Raw genomic sequence first — 25,129 nt, 5'->3', positions numbered from 1 at the left:
AGGATGTGGCTCAGTGGCCAAGTACCCCTGAGTTCAATCCCTGGTACCAAAAAAAAAAAAAAAAAAAGTTTTATTAATTCATCTTTTCTGAAGGAGAGCTCCGGAATCTCATGATGAACTCATTTGATACTAAAACTACTATAAAAGTAATGCAAAGTCTTCTCTGATAATAAGTCAAGGAAAGAAGCTCTGTTGTACCTCTCACTATCAGTTTTGTACTTAACACTTTTTAACTGCAAAATGCCTTTCTAGCAGTGTCACTTCCTTTGGGGGAACTACCATCATCACTAAAACTAAAAGAAATAAGACAAGACTTGCCTGTCAGACAGAGAAGCAAGACCAAGATCAAAATACAAAATAAATAAATAAATAAAATTAGAAAACAGTGAATTTTCCTTTCACTGCTTAATAGATATTAAATACAGTAGGGAAAATGACAGACAATAAGATAAATAACAGACAAAACTCTTAGTGAACAAGCTCATTATCAACATCTCAGCCAGATGCAGTGGCACATGCCTGTAATCCCAGCGGCTTGAAAGGCTGAGGCAGGAGGATTGTGAGTTAGAAGCCAGCCTCAGCAACTTAGCAAGGCCCTAAGCAACTCAGTTTTGAGATTCTGTCTCAAAATAAATAGAAAAAAGGAGGGGAGGGTGGCTGGGGATATGGTTCAGTGGTTAAGCACCCCTAGATTCAATTTCCAGTACTATCCCCCACCCCACCCCCAAAAAGCTATCAACATCTCATTGGCAAATTCTACCACTTTCCTTGAAGAAAAATAAAAAATACAACTAGGTTATTCCTTTTAGTTTAACGTTGCAAAATGAAGTCTTTTTCATAGAACATATATGGTTTTTCATCATCTATAAAAATTGTTTCAACTTAACAAGTAAGACTTTAGGAGAAAAAAGTAGGGATCGATCCAAATTACAAATTGTAATACTCCTAAGACTGACCTCATAATAAAGTTATTATGTCTCAAAAAGTCAAGGTGGTCAACTGGCATTCTTCTTAGGAGGCTGAGGCACAAAGATCACAAGTTGAAGGCCAGCTTTGGCAACATAATTAAGACTCTGTCTCAAAATAAAAAATAAAAATAAAGAACTGGGGGTATATAGTTCAGTGGTAAAGTGCCCCTGGGTTTAATCCCCAGGACCAAAAAGAAAAAAAAGTTTTAAATGTGTGGGTGGAGCCCTGGGGATGTAGCTCAGTAGTAGAGCATTTACCTAGATTATTCATGGCCTGGGATCAATTCCCAGTAGCCCCTGTGCCCTCCTCTCCCCCACACAGAATAAAAGCACAAGAATGATGTCTAGTTTTTCAATCTTAGCCAGATTAATTTTTGTTGTGAAGGACAGTTATGTGCATCGTAGGGAGTTTAGCAGTATCCCTAGCCTCTTCTCTCTAGGTGACAGTAGCATCTCCTTCAGTTGTGACAACTAAAAATATCTCCAGAAATTGCTTGGAGGAGACAGAATTGACCCCAATTGAGAACCACCACTCCTGGAGAAATACTGTATGATGAAAAGTAGCTAGGGACATTTAAGAGAGGTGATAATCAAAGGACAAAACACAATGAGGAACAAAAGATAATGGGGACATATGGAAAGCTTTCCAGGCAAGGTCTTCTTTGCTTCCTACCAGATTCTGCTAGCATCTTCACAGCCTTGGCTTTGGCCAGTTCTAGGGCTGTCACCCAGCGCTGTCGCTCCACTTCTGAGCTAGCCTTCAGATGGTAGGTCTGAGCGCCCCCATTGGAAATGATAAAGTTGCAGGAGTCCTCCACAGTGATGTTGGCTGTGGCGAGGTTAATGGTACCACGGCAGGTATGTCTCATTTCTGCCTTTGACCTGCAAAAGTGAGACAAAAACAAGCTCAGGAAAAAGGTAATGGGTGGATTATCCTTTAACACATTTCATTTCTTTACATAATTCTGAGTCCTTGAAAATATGGTAATCTTAGAAACCCCCTAAAATTCAAGAAACAATATATTGAGAATTTATTTCAGAGTCTTTAAGAATTGTTTCTTAAACAAATTTTATTCTTCCACTGTTCCTCTTGCTGTTAACCTTTTAAAATTAGACATTATTGAGGTATAACTATTTGCAATAGTAATTCAGTAGTCTCAAGTATACAACTGAGTGAGTTTTGACAAGTGTATACAACTGTATGACCACCACAATCAAAATGTAGAACACTTCCCTCACCTCAAAAAATTCTCTCCTGCCCTTCCACAGTCAGGAGTTACTTTCTACTTAGCAAGTTATAAAGGTTTATATTCCTTGCAACAAAATTTTGTATGACAATCTCATTCCCTAAGAATAGTTCTGTCTTCTATAAACTGAACCATCCCCCTCACTGTAAATCAGCCCAAATCAGAACTGTCACACCATGCTTAGAATTATACTGCAGAAGTGTAAAAAGGCATCTTTAAATGTTTCAATGATTAAATGCTGGCTATAACTCAAATGATATGAAATAAGAATAATTGCCCATTTGAGAGAGCAAAGAAAGAATTATTAAACAATCTTTTTGGAATATGTTCTTTTCTAAGGTCCACAGACTTCTATTGGTAGGAACTCCTAAGCCATCCTATTAATAGCTAGGAAAGATTCAGCAGATCTGCACTGAGGACTGGGTGTAAAAATTTTCCCAGTCTCTACTGACTGACAGTTCTATTAATAGGCTAACTTTTGAACTTTACAGCACTACTTGGTGACAACAAGCCACAAGGCACTTCACATAAAATAACAAGCTTCTCGCACAATTGTGTATACAGAGAAAACAGTGCTAATTTCTTCACCATGCCGGTTATGCCCAGGGACCTGCATGTTTAGACTGCATGCAGTTTTTTTCCCTGTCTAACCGGGAACATAAAGAGGTCAAAGTCCTTTGCCAAATGCCACAGTACAAAGCAGAATCATTTCCTCTTCAGTGAAGCCAAGTGGCCAAACACACCTGGCACATCCAGAATTCCTACATGCCAGAGGTGGCATACGCCCCATTCTCCAGAAACTAAGATTTGGAATGTTGGGAAAAGTGTGTTTACTATGCTTAGGAAGACAGATCTGCTGTCATTTGGTTTTTCACAAGAAACAATTTTTTTTTTTTCTCCTCCAATGCACAACTGAGCTGTATGGGATCGCCAGGGGGGTCTCAATGGACTGGGCCATTTTCCATCCTCTGCACCTGCCACACTGTAATGTGAATCCCTGTGTTTTCTATTCTTACCTCCCCACCCCCAAGCTTCAGTTACATTATGCATAATGCAGACTGAATTACAGACACACAGCTGACAGGCTGGCTCACCCTTGCTTTCTCTTCCAAGGGTGCCACTTGGACCTTCTATCACATTCCTCCTTATTGGCACTTTTCACTAACTACTTCCTAGGAATCTCTTTTTGCATGGGTCATCTTCACACACTAAAGAAGTTTCTCAAACAGCATAAAGTATACAACAACTTAAGAGATTGCAAGGAACCTGGAAATAAGGCAAGCTTGACCTCAAAGCTCTTGAAGTTTAGGTAGATACACCTATGGTTATAAACGACTAGTGAGAATCTAGAAAGATTCTTTTCTCTTGCAAGAAAAGTTTTTAAGGCTGGGGATGTAGCTCAAGTGGAGGCATGCTTGCCTGGCATGTGTGGGGCGCTGGATTCGATTCTCAACACCACATAAAAATAAAAAAATATTGTGTCCACCTAAAACTAAAAAATAAATATTGAAAAAAAAAGTTTTTAAGACACTAAAGTACTGGGTGGTATTTTCTGGCTAGAAACCTCTGCCTAAAAAGGTCAGCTGAAATAGTAATTTAATCTCTTAGAGATAGTCATGAAAATTAATAGTATAGCCTGTCATGATGCTTCTGGGAGAGCCTGGATTCTATATAAGGTTTTAAGTAATGGATCATCTATGTAACCAGGTATGGAAGGAAGCACAGGATAGGTAAAAAGTGATGGGTCTAGGAAGGACATAATTTCATTTAAAAGGGAAATAATATTTTGCAAAGAGGATACACAAGAAATTGCAGGTTTAAGAGGCATGAAAACAGGAGGAACGACAATTTGGCTAAAATAATCCAAAAGGGAGACAGGGACCAGAAGTACCCTGTTGTGAAGAATAAACAGCCAATAGTTGGAAAGAAGTACTTCACAGCAAGTTTGAGGGTACTGAAGAGATTTGATAATCTAGATCCTGTTGCTTGGTTGGTTTATGGGTGGGGAACATACTAGCTGTTAAGGACAGGCCAATCACATGTTTCTCAATAAGTGAATGAGTATGTCTTAAGAGAAGTTTTATTTGCAATTAGGCAGGTACCACTAGCTATCATAGGAGAAATGTTAAAAGTAGTTACAAATACTTAAACAGAGTGATCAACACTGATCAAGACTGGTACTGAACAAAGGATCCAGTGACCTAGAAAGCAGATAACATAACTTGGATGAAAAGGAAAGACCATATATTAAGGCCCTTACCTGATGTACAATTTTTAAAAATGGGCAAACAATATTAATAGTGTTTGATGAATCAAGTCAGGAACATTGAACATTAGAGTAACAGTCACAGTAACCAGAAAACATGAACTTGAGTAGGGGAAAAAACTGGGGCAGAGTAAAATTTTAGACTAAACTGATTATCCTAGATGAGAAGTTAGCAATGGTTATATTAAGATCAATTCTAAATACAATAATGTAGATGATATATACAACTTCACAATTAATGTTTAAGCAGTGAGGAGGAGTTAAACGAGACATCTTACAGATAAGAATGTGTTCTGGCTGGACATGGTGGCACATACCTATAATCCCAGAAAGTCAGGAGACTAAGGCAGGAGGACTGTGAGTTCAAAGCCAGCCTCAGCAACTTAGCGAGGCCCTAAGCAACTTAGTGTGACCCCATCTCTAACTAAAAAATAAAAAGGGCTGGGGATGTTGCTCAGTGGTTAAGCACCTGTGGGTTCAATCCTGATACCAAAAAAAAAAAAAAAAAAAAGATGTGTTCTCACTAACAACCTCCAGCTCCCACCTTTAATCTCTCTTTGAAATTCTCAAAAATAAATCGTATGGTTAAAAAAAAAAAGAAATTCTCTAAAAGCCAATGTAGTGGAGTGTGGAGTTGATGGAAAAGAGATTTGTTCAACCTAACTCTCCTGGTAGCAGAATGATTACAGTCAAGGAAAAGGAACAAAAAGTGAGTCACTCTTCAACAGCAGTGTTTTGGGTCCCAAACAGAATGGTCTTTAGAAAATGTTCACTGAGAAATGCCAGTTTATTGAACAAAGTCTCCTGTAAAATACACTTTTTGTATGAAGTATATACAGTAACCATAATCCATAAACTTACTTGCTTTAGATAAGTAATTTATCTCTGTATCTGACTGATTTGTGTAACACTAACCTGGGTTTTAGGTTATGTTGGTGCAAACAGAATTAGTTTCAAATCCTGACTCCTCCAAGACCTTGGGAAAATTGCCCATGCTGAATCTCAGTTTTCTCATCAGAAAGATGGGAATATCGTCTAACTCCCACAGGTTTTTTTGCTGGGAGTCAATCACATACTATACCTAAAACACCCAGCCACAATGTCCAGCCTTTGGGGAATATTTGTATCCTGTCCCCAAATCACCTATCAACACCTTTATACATAGTAATATGAGAAGCCCAATAGCATGTTATGACCATGTTCTGAGTCACTGAGGATAAGTATATATTAACTATTCCAAAATAAATAATGTTGAACAGAAATAACCATACCAAAGACATGTATTCTTATTTTAATAAAACATAATTCTAACTAACCAAAAAGATCACAGAAGTGTTGGATACAACATTTCCACGGGAGGGGGTGGGGCAAACGAAAATAAGAGCAAAGCAAGAGGGCACATCTCCAGTCTGGGCTGTCCAGAAGGTGAAAGTATGCATAAGTCTTGGAGAGATAAGAAAAGCAAGGGGCAGAATACACCTTGTGTATGGTGTCTTGGTGCCTGACTGTGGAGAGATTAAGGTCGGGTACATCAAGGGCTACGAATAACCTTGAATTTTAGAGACTGAGCATAAATAACTAAGACTTTGGGACTTTCACTGTTAAGTTCTTTGAGAGCAGTGCTTAGGCTTTGCTCTTCTATGTGTCCCTTAGCGCCTACAACAGTGCCTTGCTGGCACAATTAATAATCCCACCCATGTGGTGGTGGAAACACAATGGAAGAACAGATGCTCTCCAAACAATTGATGATTGCAAGGCCAGGGAAGCAGAGATATGGCACCAACGGTGGGTAACAGGGGACGGGTGCGGATACAAGTCCTGGGGCTTTCAATTTCGTGGAAGTGGACTCCTGTCACCGGCTGTCAATTTGCGCAAGTGACAGAAAAGGGCCTGGGGCGACCTTGGCTGCCGAGCCTGCTGGTGAGGGCGCCGGGCGCCAGGGCTGTGGGCTGTGGTGGGGGAGGCAAGGTGAGTGTCGGCGCCCCGGAAGCAGTTACCTGTAGTAGCTCAAAAGCCCGTTGCTCAACACGAACCACCGCCGCTGGTAGCCTTTGATATAATTGGTCCATTTGAAGAGCCAGCCCTCTCGAGCCGAGCCCGAACCCCCAGCGCCCGAGCCGCCCGAGCCCCCAGCCGGCGGCGTAGGGGTTGGGCCAGCCGTCGCCACTCCCCCGGCCCCCGGGCCCGGGCCGCCCGCAGCTGCCGTGGCCACCGTCCCTGACGCGACCCCGGAGCCGGGCCCCGCGTCTCCGCGGCCGCCGCCTCCTCCCACCACTGGGGGACCTGCGCCGCCGCCGCCAGGAGCTGCAATGGCTGCCGGGCCCGGTCCCACCACTCCTCTCAGCTCGGTCGCCGCCATGAGCCGCCGCCGCCCCGAGATACAAGACCGGAACCTCCTACGAGAGCCGCCGCCGCCGCCGCCGCCGCTGCCGCCGCCGCCCCGAGCGCCCCACACGGCTAGCGCATCAGCCGCCGCCGCGCAGCGTCCCCGCCCCGCCAGGCCCGCCGGAGGAAGGAGGGCTCGGTGACCGGGGTGGAGGACGTCGATTGGTGCCGCGGAGTGTCACTTGTGGAAGACCCCGCGGACATTGGCATTTCTCTCGGGCCTGTCATTCTACTCCGCCCAGTGAGAGCCCAGGGTGGGACGCGTCCACACGCTCTGCCTTTGATTGGTTCAGATGAAGGCCAATCAGATGCATGTACAACCTCATTGGCGCTTTTCTGAAGTCTTTAGCGCTCTGGGAGGACAGGGGAATGCAGAGTGCCGGCCAGTTTGGTTGCCGATTGGCTAGTGTTTCCGCCGCTCATTTCAGTTTATGCTTCTGTCACCGCCACGTCACCACCTCCCATCACTCTTCTCATCGTCCTCTTCCGCTCTTGCGGATTGGTGGTTGGTATCAGCCCCTCAACCCTTTCTACCATTTACTGATCGCTTGAGCCTGGGAGGAGGAGCCTTTCGTCACATTCTTAATTTCATTTCTTATTGGTTAGCGTCTATGTCACTCACGTGTCGACGGAGAGGCGGGGGAATTCGTGGAGATGATTGGTTCCGGGAATTGTCTGTGAAAGCAGGAGCTTGGGAATACTGACCAATGAAAGAGATTTTCATGAGAGAGGGGCAGACTGGGACAACCAATAAAATCCTGGAAGAGTGATTTGGGGGCGTGCCTGCCTGCTTCCAGCTTTATGGAAGTTGGTGGAGACGACAGCTAGTTGGTTCTTCTTGTTGTTTGATGTGGGCGCGATGTCGAATTTCTTCTTTATGAATTAAGTCCTCCATAATGTCTTCTTAGGAAGAGGTGATCCGACAGATAGTGACTCTTGGCGATCAGGCCCCTCCTGAGTCCTCCTAAAGAGCCCGCTTCGCTCTCAGAGCTGGAAACCCAGCTTCGGGGTGGGGGTGGGGGAGCAGAAATAATTTCCACAGGCCCCTGCTGGATCTATGATCCCTTTAATTTCCTTCCCTGGTTCGCTCAGCATCGCACCATACTCCTTATCATTTGATTCGAGACTGTCACATGCCTCTACTAACTCTGCCCTCACGAGTTGCTGACCTAGCTTTGGGGGCAAATAGATTTGCAGGATCTAACTTTATGTCTCTTTCAGGACTAAAGATCCTTGATGTTAGCATCACAAATACGCACGTATGTGCTTAACTTTAGACAGAAATTCGTTACTTTTGATCAATTGACTTTGTTTATAGGTTACAAAAATACAAATTAAGCAACTAGTGTATCATTTAAATATTCTGAACTATTGTTACGAATGTTGTCAAAAGCGTGATATTTTGGGGAATCTAGCACCTGTTACACTTTGCCAGTTGAGTGGGCAATAGAAATAGCTTTGAGAGCCTGTAAAAACAAATTTCAAGAAAGTAAAGAAAAACTTCCTTTTTTAGAAAATGGCTTCAAAAGGAGAGACATACTTGAAGTATGGAGAAATAATACTCTAAAAATATTCAGCATAGACTATTGGAGATTATTATGAAGATGATGATGATTATTTGTTGTGCTGGGGTTTTGTGGTGCATGCAAGGCAAGCACTCTACCAATTGAGCTATACCCCTAGCCCCAGAGATTAAGTTTTTAAGTGAACTAAAGTTAACTTATTTATGCTTGAGTCCTTTCTTTGCTATTTATTAACTCTAAAACCTTGGAAGAATCATTTAAGCATTCTAAGGCTAAATTTTTACTTCTAAAAGAAATGAAACCTGAGAGAGATGCTATTGTGATTAAATGCACTTGAATGGGTTGATAAATTGCAAACAACTACAAAAATATGAATTATGTTGCCAAGCATCCCTCAGGTCACTTAGTGATCACAAAGAAGAAACATGTACTTTTACATCAGGTGGATTGGGCTGTCCCCTCCTTAAACCAGGTATCCAAATTAGCATCACTAACACACCAACTGTTTTAGGTGGTCCCTGGTGTGCTCCAGCATGAAATATACATCACAAATTAATGAAGTTTCCTTGCCAGAAACGTTGAAGTTGAATCTAATCAGACCTTTAGATCTAACCTCCAATTTACAGGGGTTGAAAAACCAGTTAGACATACCTCCAAGGAGACAATCAGTTAAATCAAGAATGAAAAGCATTCTATAAGACAACTGTTTTATAGAAGATAAGACATAAAGACTATGGATAATCAATATCAAACAAAAGAGTCAGGAGTCATTGTTCTGAATTACAAAACAAGAACACCATCAAATGCTTCATTGGATTCTGGTTCTGCAAAAAATTACCTTTCTGATCCTGATGGGATATGGGAAAATTTGAAAATATATTTGTATTAGATGTTGCTAGGCAGTTCTTAAATTTGCTCAGCATAATGGTACAGTATATAGGAAAGCAAACATCAAAAATTTGGAAAAAATTGCTAAATATTTAGGAGTGAAGAATTATAGTGTCTGCAATTTCCTTTGAAACGATTCAACAAAAATAAAAGAAAAAGGAAGTCACCCAAAACTAGTAATATGTATATATTTTAAAAGTATATATATACATATATATGTATATGAGTATATACATATATTTAAAATGCATATACATGTACACATACACACACACACACACACACACACACACACACACACACCCCTCTATCTATGGATCAAGCAACATGTAGATTCACCAATGCTAACAAATATGCTGCTCTAGATAACAAACGTGCCAACATGGTAAAATGTTAAATCTAGGTGGCAAATATATGAATGTTTATTGTACTATTATTTCAACTTTTATTGTGTATTTGAAAATATTTTTAAAAGGTTTTAAAAGGCTAGTCATTACCCAACACTGCCTCTAGAACAGGGTCCAGAATTCTTAGCCTGGCCAATGAACTCTTTGACAATCTAGTGCTACCTCTGCTTACCAATCTTTTTGTTGTGGTCTTGATGTACTCCATGTTCCAGTTCAATCGATCCACCCACCTTTGTCCACATCTGCCCTATGCTTCCTTAGACTGGTGCCTTTGTATAGGCTTTCCCTCCATTCAGCACCTAGCATAAGGTTATCTGTCAACAGAGTCTCTTGTGATTCACATGGCTATAAGACATGTCCCTTCCTCAGGACTGATAGTGTTTCCTGTGATGTTAATTGCCTTAAATGTTTATGTTTCAGTCAGATCTCCTCTATTGGAGGGTGAATTCCTCCAGCATGTGATCTGTATCCATTTCATGTTTGGTTCACCCACCACAGTTAGGACACAGTCTGGTATATTCACACATTTAACAATATTTATTGCATTTGTATTACCATTCTTAGGCCTAAGCCACGTGCTGGGAACATAGTAGTAGATGTACTAATGGACTTTGCTTCCTCATAAGAAAAGGATTTTAGGGATCTTCTCCCTGGCCTCCTCTTCTGCTCTGCTTCCCGGCTGCCATGAGCTGAGCAGCTTTCCTCCACCATGCCCTTCCACCATAACATTCTGCCTTGTCTCAGGCCCAGAGCAATGGAGCTCATTGAACATGGACTTAAACCTCTGAAATAAATGAGCCAAAATAAATCTTTCCTCCTGTAAGTTGTTCTTGTCAGATATTTTGGTCAAATTGATGAAAAGCTGATTAACATATCCATCAACAAATATTGTTTCCCCCCACACACACATTAATGGACCTTGACAACAGTGACCATACTTGCATGCCAGAAATGCAGTTCAAATACACATGCCAGGGCTGGGGATGTGGCTCAAGTGGTAGCGCGCTCGCCTGGCATGTGCGGGGCGCTGAGTTTGATCCTCAGCACCACATAAAAATAAAAAGATGTGTCCACCAAAAACTAAAAAATATTAAAAAATTCTCTGAAAAAAAAATCCCCCCAAAAATACACATGCCAGGGGCTGGGATTGTAGCTCAGTCATGAGTCCTTGGGTTTGATGCCCAGCACCACTAAATAAAGAAAGAAAGGGCTTTTAGAGACAGGTATTAAATAGAAGCATGAATGAATATGCACAGTATTTGAAGGAAGAAAAAATATGTTCAGTAATTACATACATATATACATATATATTTTATGTTTATATACATAAAATTGAGGGTAACCAAGAATAGAATAACGTGTAACCCATCTCTTTAAAAAGACAGTCTCTTTAAACTGTTATCTGGGGGCTGAGGAGGAGTTATCCAAGGACAGAATGGAGATAGGCCCAGAGTGAAGGCCCAGGGGGGTGAAAGAGAGGCAGTCCACTGAGGTGGGACATCAGGCAAAAATCCTCCTAAGAAGTTTGGTTTTTATTCTCAGTGCAATGGGGAGCAATTGGAGATTTAGGCAAGTGACCCCAATTTTTGTATAAAGTGATCACTGGTGGTTGCATGGAGTCACCAGAGTGGAGAGGAGGCTATAATTAAGAAGCTTCAGCCATCTTTCAGAAGAGAAGTACTGGTAACTAGATTGAATGTGAGATCTACAGAAATGGGAGATAAGCACATTCTGGATTAATATTGGAGATGGAACTGATAGAACTGAGTACATGATATTCAGTCAATGTTTAGTGAATGAAATAATGAAAAATTTAAAAAAATGATGTGTGATTTTTCTCATGGAATCATTTTCTTCATCCTGTATCCAGTTAATAACCAAAACCTGCATGATCTTTTGTGTACCCTTTTCTTTATTGGTCCAGGCACTTGTGTTTTATTCCTGTTTTTAAGCAAGTCTGTCTACAGTCCATCTTCCACAATTCTCCTCACAGAACAGCTGCCAGAGGGATCTTCCTAAAATAGTCTGTTTTTTACCCAAGTTCCTTGCTCAGTAATCCTCAACGGCACCCTTTTGTCTATAGGACAAAGTCCCAGTAACTCACTTTGCCATCTTAGGCTCTTCGCTAAAGGTCATAACCTTCCTTCCTGTTCCATTTTTACCATTCTATTTAGTCCAGAATGGTTTACCTGCCAAATTCCAGTGCTTTGGACATTTCTGCTTTTCTGATTTTTTTTTTGACATACCCATTTTTTTAAGAGCAGTTTTAGAGTCACAGAAATATCGAGCCCAAATTATCAAGTTTCCATGCATGGTCCCCAAACCCCTGCTATTTATAGCAGCACAGTTTGTTAACATTGATGAACTTACAGTGAAACACAATTATCTAAAGCCCATAGTTTGCATTAGGGTTCATCCTATGGGTTTTGACAATGTACAATAATATGTATGAACCATTATAATATCATTCGGAATAGTTTTATGGCTCTGCATTTTCACTCTTCTTCCCCCTTACCCTTAGCAACTACCAATCCTTTTTTTTCACCATAGTTTTTGCCTTTTTCATGAATGTCACATAGTTGGAATCACACAACATCTAACCTTTTCAGATTGACTTCTTTAACTTAGTAATATGTATTTATGTTTCTACCATGTCTTTTCATGACTTGATAGTTCATTTCTTTTTAGTGCTGAATAACATTCCATAATTTGGATGTACCACAGTTTATTCATTAACCAACTGAAGTATATTTTGGCTGCTTCTGGGTTTTAGGAATTATGAATAAAGCTATAAATATCTGTGTGCAGATTTTGGAAACATGTGGACCCTTTCCAACTCATTTGGGTAAACTTTCAACCCTACTTGTCATGTTCTCCATGTTGCTACTGAGCCCATGATCCAACATTTGTGTTTGCTGAGTGTGTGAAGATTTGTTAATAGTGCAGATCGTACCAAGGTAACATTGGTAGACATTCAGCTGTCTTGTTTTACCCTTACTTCATTTGTATAAGCAATAAAAACATCCTTGCTGGAAAAGATAATTTGTTGTTTTGAGGGATAGCAGGAATCTCTCAACTGAATAGGAAGAAATTTGAGTTTGTCTTTGGTCAGAACTTTCCTGGTGAGTGCTCTCAGGAGCAACGTTCCTGTGTCAGCAAAGGAAAGAGGATGGGTCAAGAGAAGTAGGACTGAGATGCACTAGCAAGAGGTCTAGGGAGGCCTGGGGAGGTCTGGAGTTGGATAAGCTGATCCAGGTGTCCAGTCTTGAGGGAAGAGAGGGTTTAGCACTTAGCCTGTGGTTTTTCCTGAGAAGGCAATTCCCAGAGGGAGAGGCTCAGCTGTGAGTCATCAGCCAACACTTTCAGCAGCTGAGGTTTGAGCACCTGGTTCTAAAGGGATCTTGGTGACAGAGTATTCACTGTAGCATAAACCATTTTTTTCTCGTAGGTCAGGACTCCTGTGGTTCCTGTAACCTAAGAGAAAGCAGCAGCAGGCTGAACATCTGGTACATACTATGTACATCTTCTGGTGTATACCACTATACTTGGTGGTGAGCCTGTCATCACGTTTCCCAGAGATCACTGAAGCTAGTGTCATTCATTGCTTTCCCTAAATGATTCTTTTTAAAGAAGGGTACGGGGATTAAACCCAGTCCTTTTTATTTTGAGACAGGGTCTCCACTAAATGGCTGATGCTGGTTTGGAACTTACAATTCTCCTATTTCAGTCTCCTCAGTCACTGGGATTACAGGCATGTGCCATGCGTCTGTCCCCTAAACAATTCTTAAAGCCTGCTATTTATAGATACTGTATTAAAGAATGGAAAAGAGCTTGAAAGATGAAATTATCTTTGTGGTCATCAAACAGTGGTCTTCCTGGTTTCCTTTGCTTGCTAAGCTTTTTCTGGAACAAGGGCTAAATCCCAGCCCTTTGATCTTCCTCTTTTGTTTGTGCAACAGAATGATGAAATTCACTGAATCGAGAAGATACAAAAGTGAGTGTATCAGAACTGGTTCTTTAACAAAGTCTCAAAAGAGGTCATTTAAACCTCTCTTTTAGGATTTTTAGGGGAACAGTCACTCTTAGAGAACAAGTGCCATAGTCTATGTAGATTTTGCGTACAGTCCCACAGGGAGTCATTATTAACTTTAAAAGGGAGTGCTTCATACTGACCAGGAAAATCACCTCTCTGACTCCCTGGCAGAAAAAGCTATTAACCTATTTCTGCAGTATAGTAATCAATTATACCATCTCGGGATCTCTACCACCTGGGGTCAGATACTGGTTTTTTTTTTTTTTTTTTTTTGCCAAGTGAATGCAACCTTGGGCCATTTACTTAATTTCTCACTGACTTCCTTATAATTATATTAATAGCAACTATTTTTCAAGGTTTTGGGGAAAAATAAACAAAAATGCATAACATGTGCCTGGCATGTAGTACTGAATGCCAACTGTAATTATTATTTATGCAAGACTATCCTCATAGCCCACTATGAAGTTATATAATAGCTAATATAAGTGGGGCCCACATGTGCTCCTTGATGAGATTAGACATGCCATAGAAAAACCTGGAAACACTTGGACTTTATATGAGGTAGAAATAGATTGATAAAGTAAAGGGACGCTAGCTTTTACTGAGTGTTAAACACTTTCAAATGTCATATCATTTTGCTTATTTTTTTGTCACAGTCCCAGTTGTTCTCTTTCACAGAAGGGACGGCTGACACTCCAATGTGTAAAGGCAGAGCCACCATTCAAACACAGATATAACCAGGCTATCACCATACTCCCTCATGTCTTGAAATCTTTTTTCTTTTAATAACAGAAATTATTCAAATAGTTAAATGAGGTGTCAAGATGTCAATAACCAAAAACAAAGGTAACCTTTTGTAAAGTGTCCATCTACTCAAAATTTAAATATAAAAATACATTTTTTTTTGAAAATTTTGAAAAAATTCATTTTAAAAATTGAAATATTTGGTTTTAATTTTAATAACAAAATGATTTATTTTTTATATATTTTAAAAAGTATCTCTAGCCTACCCCTGTTTCATTACCCCCCCAGGTTGATCCTGATACTTTGCCACCCTCAGGCGACACAAACCCTCATTTCACATCATAAAATCCTGCTTTGCACTTCAGAGAAAATGGAGGGCCATGGGAAAGGAAGTCTTTAAAATTTGTAATGGTTAAAAAAGTATATTGAGGGCTCATGTTGTAGCTCAGTGGCAGAGCGTTTGCCTAGCATGTATGAGGCACTGGGTTCAATCCTCAGCACCACATTAAAATTATTAAGTAAAATAAAGGCATGATGTCCATATACAACTACAAAAAAATTTTTTTAAAAGCATATTGAAAATTGTTTTTCCAAGTACCATTTGATGAATTCTACCACAAACTGACTGGAAAAATCCTTTGTAATAATTATCCTTAGGCTTATTTGCAAGCAACCAAGGCCCAATTTACATTGGCATAATCTTACATTGAGTTTATCCTCACACATAAGAAAGACAGGGGTAGGCAGCTCAGGGTTGGCATGGCGCTCCCTGAAGCCTTCAGACACAGGCTTCTTTTGTAGTGTGTATTCTTTTTGTTGTTGGGGTTATTTTTTTGCCTCAAGGTGACTGCAAGAGCCTAAGTTACTACAGCTGCATTCTAGGCAGCAAGAAAAAAGGGACCAATACCATGCTGTTTTTGTTACTATTGCTCTGTAATATAGTTTGAAATCTGGTATCGCTATACCACCTGATTCACACTTCCTGCTTATAATTCCTTTTGCTATTCTGGGTCTTTTATTTTTCCATATGAATTTCATGATTGCTTTATCTATTTCTACAAGGAATGCCATTGGGATTTTGATTGGCATTGCATTAAACCTATAGAGAACTTTTGGTAATATCGCCATTTTGATGATGTTAGTTCTGCCTATCCATGAACAGGGTATATTTTTCCATCTTCTAAGCTCTTCGACCTACATACTGTGGGGTCGAGCTCCAAATTCCTCAATAGGACACCCATAGCACAAGAGTTAATATCTAGAATCAACAAATGGGACTTACTCAAACTAAAAAGTTTTTTCTCAGCAAAAGAAACAATAAGAGAGGTAAATAGGGAGCCTACATCATGGGAACAAATTTTTACTCCTCACACTTCAGATAGAGCCCTAATATCCAGAGTATACAATGAACTCAAAAAATTAGACAATAAGAAAACAAATAACCCAATCAACAAATGGGCCAAGGACATGAACAAACACTTCACAGAGGAGGACATACAATCAATCAACAAGTACATGAAAAAATGCTCACCATCTCTAGCAGTCAAGGAAATGCAAATCAAAACCACCCTAAGATACCACCTCACCCCAGTAAGATTGGCAGCCATGACGAAGTCAAACAACAACAAGTGCTGGCGAGGATGTGGGGAAAAGGGTACTCTTGTACATTGCTGGTGGGACTGCAAACGGGTGTGGCCAATTTGGAAAGCAGTATGGAGATTCCTGGGAAAGCTCGGAATGGAACCACCATTTGACCCAGCGATTGCCCTTCTCGGACTATTCCCTGAAGACCTTAAAAGAGCGCACTACAGGGATACTGCCACATCGATCGATGTTCATAGCAGCACAATTCACAATTGCTAGACTGTGGAATCAACCCAGATGCCCTTCAATAGATGAATGGATAAAAAAAAATGTGGCATTTATACAGCATGGAGTATTACACAGCACTAAAAAATGACAAAATCATGGAATTTGCAGGGAAATGGATGGCACTAGAGCAGATTATGGTTAGTGAAGCTAGCCAATCCCTAAAAAACAAATACCAAATGTCTTCTTTGATATAATGAGAGCAACTAAGAACAGAGCAGGGAGGAAGAGCAGGAAGAAAAGATTAACATTAAACAGAGACATGAGGTGGGAGGGAAAGGGAGAAAAAAGGGAAATTGCATGGAAATGGAGGGAGACCCTCATTGTTATACAAAATTACATATAAGAGGTTGTGAGGGGAATGGGATAATAAACATGGAGGGAAATGAATTACAGTAGATGGGGTAGAGAGAGAAGATGGGAGGGGAGGGGAGGGGAGGGGGGATGGTAGAGGATAGGAAAGGTAGCAGAATACAACAGTCACTAATATGGCAGTATGTAAAAATGTGGATGTGTAACCGATGTGATTCTGCAATCTGTATTTGGGGTAAAAATGGGAGTTCATAACCCACTTGATTCTAATATATGAAATATGATATGTCAAGAGCTTTGTAATGTTGTGAACAACCAATAAAAAAAATGAAAAAAAATAAAATAAACCATACGGCTGGTAGATAACTTAAAAAAAAAAAGAAAGAAAAAAGGGAGAAGACAAAGGTAGTGGCTCCCTGTTAAGGAGCATTTTTGAAAGTCTCACAGTCTTCTTGAAGGTCTTCTTGCTGTTAGATGGAGAAGTAATGGAAAATAATTGTGATTCAGGTTTTCTTTTTCTGCCACTTACTTGGAGAAATAATGTCCATGTTCTCTTCTCCTCCTTCCTTTGAATAGAAACCTATTATATATTCATTTAAAAAGAGTTAAAAGTACTCAAAAACGTAAATATATAAAATAAAAATTCTTCATAATTTTATCTTCCAGCAGTAACCATTGTTAACAGTTTGGTACATATTATTCTACTACTTTGCAGATTTTTAGGAATCATTAAAAATATTTGGTGATGTAATATTTGAAATAGTTAATATGCTAGAGCTGCTATAAAAACCACAGACTGGGTGGAATTTTTTTTTTCTTACAATTCTGGAGACTAGAAGTCCAAGATCAGGCATAGGCTGGGTTAATTTCTTCTGAAGTCTCTCTCCTTGGCTTTCAGACAATCATCGGAGTCTTCATGTGGTTTTCTACCCCTTGCTCTGTGTTTGTCTATGTCCTAATCTTTTATTATAAGGGTAAGTCCTTGGACTAGGGCCCACCGTACTGACATTATTTTAAAGACTCCATCTTCAAATAGTCATATTCTGGAATACTGGGGGTTAGAACTGCAGTATGAGTTTGGGGGCGATACAATTCAATCCATAGCATACACAGAATAAAAATTAAAAAAAAACTAGTACTAATCCACAATTCAGCATTTTGTAAGAAATACAAAATGTTGGGTTTCTTCCTAAACATTGCAAAGATAACTGCTGTCCCACATCTATTTTCAAAAAACTATTCCCTCACTCACTTTGCTTTTTTTTTTTTTTTTTTTTTTTTGGTACTGGAGATTGAACCCAGAGGTGATTTACCACAGAGCCACATTCAGCTTTTTAAAATTTTGAGACAGGGTCTCATTGACTTGCTTAGGGGCTCACTAAATTGTTGAGGCTGGCCTCAAACTTGTGATTCTCCTGCCTCAGCCTCCTGAATCGCTGGGATTACAGGCCTATGCCACTGTTCCTAGCTTTACTTTGCCTTTTGAAGTCCAGGTGTCCACTTTCTGCAGACAAAAGGTTAGTGTCAGGTTCTCTGGTAAGTGCCCCTGCTCTGGTTTGGATGTATGTGATTGTTCCCACCAAAACATGTGTTGACATTTAATTGCCAATGTAATAGTATTGAGAGGCAGTGGGAATTTTATTAGGTCATGGGGGCTCCACCTTCATGAAAGAATTAAAGTACCTGTGAAAGTGGGTTAGATATCATGAGAGTGTGTTATTATAAAGTGGGTCAGTTCCTTTGTCCCCTTTCTTCTGCATGTCCCCACTTCCTCTAACACGCTTCCTCCATGCATGAATCAGCACGTGGCTCTTGCCAGAAGCTAAGCAGATGCTGATGCCACACTCTTGTGCTTCTAGAACTGTGGACTAAGTGAAATCTCTTTTCTTTAGAGATCACCCAGCCTCTGGCATTGTTACAGCAACAGAAAGTGGACAAAGCCCCCTTCTCTTGTCTAGTTCCACTTCATACAGCATTGTAATTCTTGGGGGTACCAGGGATTGAATTCAGGGGCACTCGAACACTGAGCCACATCCCCGGCCCTATTTTGTATTTTAATTAGAGACAGGGTCTCACTGACTTGCTCAGTGCCTCACTTTTGCTGAGGCTGGGTTTGAAATCTCCATCTTCCTGCCTCAGCCTTCTGAGCCACTGGGATTACAGGTGTGAGCCACCATGCCCAGCAGCAGCATTGTAAATTTTTTAATTTATTTTTTTTAACATTTAAAAAATGTTATATATGACCAGCATTGTAATTTTCAAAGGCATAAATGATTATGTTTTATATTATTTTTTTCATACCAATTCTGCAAAGGCTTCCCTTTGCAATGAGAACAAATCCTTCCCAGGCTCTGTGTGGCCAGTCTCTGCTAACTTTCTGATTCCCATCAGTCCCGGTCCCACTCCCTTTACTCCAGTGACACTGACCTTGGGTGATTCCTTGAATTCCTCAGACTCACTCTCCTCCTTTCATGTGGCTATCTTCTCATTATTCTACTTGAATGTCACCCACTTGTTCAGGCACCCCTGGCTACTCTGTCTAAAGTGCAAATCCTCCCCATACTCTTGATTTCATTACCCTCTTTTGTTCTCCTTTTAACACTTATCACTCTAAGTATCATATTCAGGACACAAGCTACACCATAACAGGAGTTTAATTTCTGTTTGTCACCACTGTTCCTAGTGTAATGTGGGACTTACAAGAGCTTGTCTGACTTATGCTATCAAATTGTTTCTAACCTAGGGGTGATGTGATAAAATGAATAACAATGTATTTTGAAATTGGCCTTATGTAACAATGGGTCTTAATTATATCAAGGTCTGATTTGAGTAAGCATTTTAAATTCTGTTTCTTAATAGCACAACTGCCAGACATTGTTGGTTGTCAGCTAGGTGTTGATACTATACTGGGTTTGGGCAAAGAGCTATGAACAAGATAGTTTCTGCATTTGTGAGCTCACATATTAATACAGTAAATTAATGGATGAGCCAATCAACTGTGACTGAATATGTCGAATAAAAAATGCATTTCAAAACAATGGGAAAGAGGAAGAATTGAAGTGCGGAGTGCCAAGTTTCTTCTTTCAGAATGTTTAAACCAAAAAAAAAAAAAAAAAAAAAACTATACAGATGTTTGACAGCTGCATCCTTGTGATTCTGATGCTTCCATACTGCAGTTGGTCCCAATAATTACAATCTGAATTATCCCTTTCTGACATTCCCAAGAGGCAATTGCTTAATTTGCTTACTGAAAGTCAAGACATTAAAATCCAATCAGGAATGATTACAGATGTGACCTTAAAGCCTTGTAACTTTTTAGCTACTCCAATACAAAGCATGAGTCTAGGACAGGAGCCTTCTTAGCGTAAGGACACTAGATAAGGAGCTTAAAATTCAGAGTTTAAATCCCAGTTTTAGCTCTCACTGACTGGGAGGTCTGGCTGATCCATTTTGGTACAGTGGGCATCACAGATGCCTATTTCAAAAAGATTATGAGCCGGGTGTGGTGGCTCACGCCTGTAATCCCAGCAGTTCAGGAGGCTGAGGCAGGAGAATTTTGAGTTCATAGCCAGGCTCAGCGAAAGAGAGGTGCTAAGCAACTCAGTGAGACCCTGTTTCTACATAAAATACACAATAGGGCTGGGGATGTGGCTTATTGGTCTAGTGCCCCTTGAGTTCAATGCCCCATTACCTCTGCCTCCCCCAAAAAAAGGTTACAGAGAGGATCAAAGTAGAAAATGAACATGTGTTCTTTGTACGTTATAACTATGTAGAAATGTAAGGTGATTTTTGTGGCTTCATTTTTCTTCAGTGTTGGATGAACAATGATAATTGACTATTGAAGACTGAATCCTATTAACTGATGATCAGGTAAATAAATTATGGCACAATGGAACACAGCAGAACACTATACAACCGTCAAAAGAACAGGATAGCTCACTAATTCTGGACACAAAGATGCATGATGTATTAAGGAAAAAAAAGGTAAAAATATAGTTCTATCTTCATATACATACAAAGAAATCACTTGGAGACACTAAACTGTTGGCAGTGTTTTTTTTTTTTTTAAGGGGATGGAATTTGAGATACTTAGTTGGTTATATGCAGATTTCTTTCTTATGCTTTAGGTTGGTACAATCTAAGCAATTTAAGAGATTTTATATTCACAACTGGCAAAGTAAACCTAGCTCCCCTCTAGATAATTTTCAGATCTCAAGTCTGACTTTGGTTAATATTGCTTTGGAGAATGAGCTTAGCTAAATTGGGAGCCTGAAGAGGAACAATGAATAATTAGGAGTTCTCAGAACAGCCTAAAACATTTGCAAAGTAAAAACCAGAGGATGCCATAAGACCTGTGCCTCTAGTGCAAGAGATGGTCAGAATAATACTATATAGTGATTTTAAGATACTGAATCTGTAAAGGCTTATTTCCTAAAAACCCACATTCTTAGGGATCACAAAATTAATCTATTTAAGCATATCTGGGAGAAAAGCACAAGACACTCCTGCCCTCCCCTCCCCCGCCCCAAGGCTATTCAATTTACAAGTCATGTCTTGCCTTTCCTAATACTTAGCACGGCAAGTTGGGTGATTCAGCACCTACAGTTTGGGAAAAAAATGTACAACTTAGTGTAAATATGGTATCATACTGGGAAAAATAACTTGGATTTATAAAAATGATGTATCCTTTTAAATATTTGCAATGAAATAACTGCCTACATCTCAGGATAAGCTAACTGTTGTGCTTTCAGATGACTTCTCCAGACTCTTAGCTTCAACAGTTAGAGTCAAATGCAATGTCTCTGAACTTAAGCACATCTAGACACTTCTGCCTTGCTAAATTTTTCTCACTAGAAATAGATGACTATTATTTATAGCAGTTTTGAGAATAATCCCCTTTTATGGTTATAATACAATACTTGCTCAACTGAAGGCAAATTTGGAAAATATGGAAAAGCCTTAACAATCACCTAACCAGGAAACCCTCCACAGCCCCTCCCTTTATGAGCAATCATTGCTATTGGTCATCTTTGATAGTATTTTTTTCCTACATATTTTTTTTCTCCAGATTGTCATGTACACACATAGAACCTATTTTTTACTTAACATGATATTCTTAGTATATTTCTCAAAATTCTTTGAAAACAATTTTTCCTTAAAAATACGTTTTCTAAGATAAACAATGCATTTTCTTGGTAGAAAATTTGGAAATTACTGTAAAGCAAATTCCTATTAATGCCACCCTCTGGAGATAGACATCAGCTAACTGCTAGGAACATATTTTTATTCATATATACATTTTTATTTACAAAAATGGATTCAAAGCATATATACCATGATTTTTTCTCACATCATAAACACTTTCCATAACTAAATATTCTGCCTTTCAAATTGTCAATGTCACATGGAATCCAACATTTACTTACCATTATTGTGATGTTGAACACTTAGGTTATTTCAAATTTTTCTATTATAAATAAAGCTGTAGTAAGTATCTTCACTTTGTAACACTTCCTGTAGATTTCTAAAACTAAATTAATTGGCCAAAGGCTTTTGAAATTTTTCACATTGCCACAGGATTTTATCAGAAATGCAAATTTATTATTACCAGGGAATGGTAGCTCCAAATTTCTGCTAGTATTGCTTTATAAGTTTTTTTTTAATTTGATAGGTTAAAAAAATGATTTTTTGACTTCCTTGATGACAGTGAGGGAGGACATATTCATTTGCATTTTGCTTTGGGAACTATTATGCACAATTCTGTTACCTATTACGTATGAAGACCCATCTATTACTAAGGCTTTGTTTCTCTCAAAGATTACACACATGGTATCAGTTCTTAACTATGCCAGACTGCAGACTGTTGCCAAATTATTTTACTGCAATAACTAATGTGATTTTTTTTTTTTTTTTTGAGACAGGGTCTTGCTAAATTGTCCAGGCTAGGCTCAAACTTGTGATCCTTTTGGCCTCCTGAGTCACTGGAATTACAGAAGTGTGCAACTATGCTCAGGTATAATGTGATAATTTCAGAATATATTTAGTAGCAATACTAATATTGCCCTCATTTGTTATTCTGAGTAAGGCTTAAAAATGACTTTTAGAGCACCTAGAACAGTATCTGGTACATACTATATGACTCAAAGCTGATTAATATTGTATAAACTATTATAATCACATAGAGTATAAACACTTGCCTCAAGTGCAAGTGCTGTCCATCCTGCTCCCTGAGATCTTCCTCACTCTGACATTGTTAGTCTCATTTCCTGGGAACACAAGGACATCCTCCCTGCTAGCCCACTTTCAAAAAACAGGGCTACTAGAGACCTTAGGTTTGTTCATTGTTAAGAATATTTTTAATCAGAAGATAATTTTATTCCTTCACAGCAATAATATCCTGAGTCCCCTGCTCTGCAGCTCACTTGCTGTGTTACCTCAGGCAAGACATTTTAATTTTAACCTTAGGGAGACTGAGAAAGCATTATACAAGCAGGTACCCAATGTTAAATGATCCTCCTTCCTAGTTTTCTGCCTTTCTTCAGTTGTTTGCTGAATCTTTTACCTTGAGCAATTTTAAAGTGGTTTTTTTTTTTTTTTTTTTTTTTTGTATTGAACATTACAAGAATTTAGTCAAAAAGATCATGTCATCTTCAGACTCCTCGGATTCTCTTTCTTTGCTTCTACTTTCTTCTCCTCAGCTGGGGCACCTGTGGTGGAGGGATCAGGACATCCTATTGGTGCCACACCAGCTGCTGGAGCAGGCCCACCAGTCCTTACATTGCAAACGAGGCTTCTAAATGTTGACCTGGCCAGGACCTTTGCAAACAAATCAGGCTAAAAAGTTATGATACTAAGTTTGAAACTAAACTTACTATAAAGAACAACTAACCTTTTCCCATCATCTCCTTTAAAGAGATTAATTTCAGGATATAATATGGTGAGTGTTAAGGGAATACCAACCAAGAGGGCAGCTAAATGCCAAACTGCAGTCTCCAAAAAGTTAAGCAAGATGCTGTTTAGAGATAGATGGTCTGGAGAAGATTAACTACAGTGAACCTACTAAGTCATGATTCTGTTATGTAGTTAAAATAGATGGGCAGCATTTTGACTGCAAGCATCCTAAGTTTTTTTTTTTTTTTTTTTTTTTGTTCTACCAACCTGTCTTCTTTATTTCTTTTTTTTTTTTTTTTTTTTTTATTGGTCGTTCATAACATTACATAGTTCTTAATACATCATATTACACGGTTTGATTCAAGTGGATTATGAACTCCCGCTTTTACCCCGTATACAAATTGCTGTATCACATCAGTTACCCTTCCATTGATTGACATATTGCCTTTCTAGTGTCTGATGTATTCTGCTGTCTGTCCTATTGTCTACTATCCCCCCTCCCCTCCCCTCCCCTCCCCTCCCCTTTTCTCTCTCTACCCCTTCTACTGTAAATCATGTCTTCCATTTGTATTCTCTTGACTTACCCCTCCTTACCTCTTATATGACATTTTGTATAACCCTGAGGATCGCCTTCCATTTCCATGCAATTTCCCTTCTCACTCCCTTTCCCTCCCACCTCTCATCCCTGTTTACTGTAAATATTCTTCTCAAGCTCTTTGTCCCTACCCTGTCCTTGTTTACACCCCTTATATCAAAGGAGTCATTTGGTATTTGTTTTTTAAAGATTGACTAGCTTCACTTAGCATAATCTGCTCTAATGCCATCCATTTCCCTCCAAATTCTATAATTTTGTCATTTTTTAATGCAGAGTAATACTCCATAGTGTATAAATGCCACATTTTTTTTATCCATTCATCTATTGAAGGGCATCTAGGCTGGTTCCACAGTCTTGCTATCGTGAATTGAGCTGCTATGAACATCGATGTAGCAGTGTCCCTGTAGCATGCTCTTGTTAGGGCTTTAGGGAATAGACCGAGAAGGGGAATAGCTGGGTCAAATGGTGGTTCCATTCCCAGCTTTCCGAGAAATCTCCATACTGCTTTCCAAATTGGCTGCACAGCATCCTAAGTTTTTGAAGGAAAGTTATCATATGCTTGGGAGGCTGAGGTAGGACTGCAAGTTCAAAGCCAGCCTCAGCAACTTAGCAAGGCCCTAAGCAACTCAACAAGACCCTGTCTCTAAATAACACAAAATTGAGCTGGGGATGTGACTCAGTGGTTAAAAGCCTCTGGGTTTAATCCTTAGTGCCAAAATCAAACAAAAAAGATATTTAAAGCAGTGTGCAGAGGCATGTATCTCTAATCCCAGTGATTTGGGAGGCTGAGGAAGGAGGATAGTAAGTTTGAGGCCAGGCTTGGAAACTTAGACACTGTCTCAAAACAAAACAAAAAATAAAAAGGTCTGGGGATGTAGTTCAGTGGTAGAGCCCCATGGGTTCAGTATCTAGTACTGGGAGTGGGGGAAATCTGTTTCCCTTACAACAAAAGAGACAAAAACACTACGTAATAATATTTTTACAATTCCCCCACATCAAGC

General features: G+C 39.5%; 1 protein-coding gene across 1 annotated transcript in view; it reads right to left on the bottom strand.

The window, feature by feature from the left end:
- The window catches only part of Osbp (oxysterol binding protein), a 33,661-nt gene extending 24,424 nt beyond the window's left edge, over positions 1–9,237 (bottom strand). Inside the window, exons 1-2 of the mRNA XM_026411634.2 lie at positions 6,479–9,237; positions 1,642–1,850 (exon numbers count right to left, since the gene is read on the bottom strand). Coding sequence (XP_026267419.1) covers positions 1,642–1,850; positions 6,479–6,840 — 571 coding nt within the window. The 5' untranslated portion in view covers positions 6,841–9,237. The remainder of the gene's footprint in view (positions 1–1,641; positions 1,851–6,478) is intronic.
- Between the last annotated feature and the right edge of the window lie 15,892 nt (positions 9,238–25,129).

The sequence above is a fragment of the Urocitellus parryii genome, chromosome 4 (assembly GCF_045843805.1).
Source record: "Urocitellus parryii isolate mUroPar1 chromosome 4, mUroPar1.hap1, whole genome shotgun sequence".
Taxonomy (NCBI): domain Eukaryota; kingdom Metazoa; phylum Chordata; class Mammalia; order Rodentia; family Sciuridae; genus Urocitellus; species Urocitellus parryii.
The sequence above is the reverse complement of the archived record's forward strand: the minus strand, read 5'-3'. Positions and strand labels throughout refer to the sequence as shown.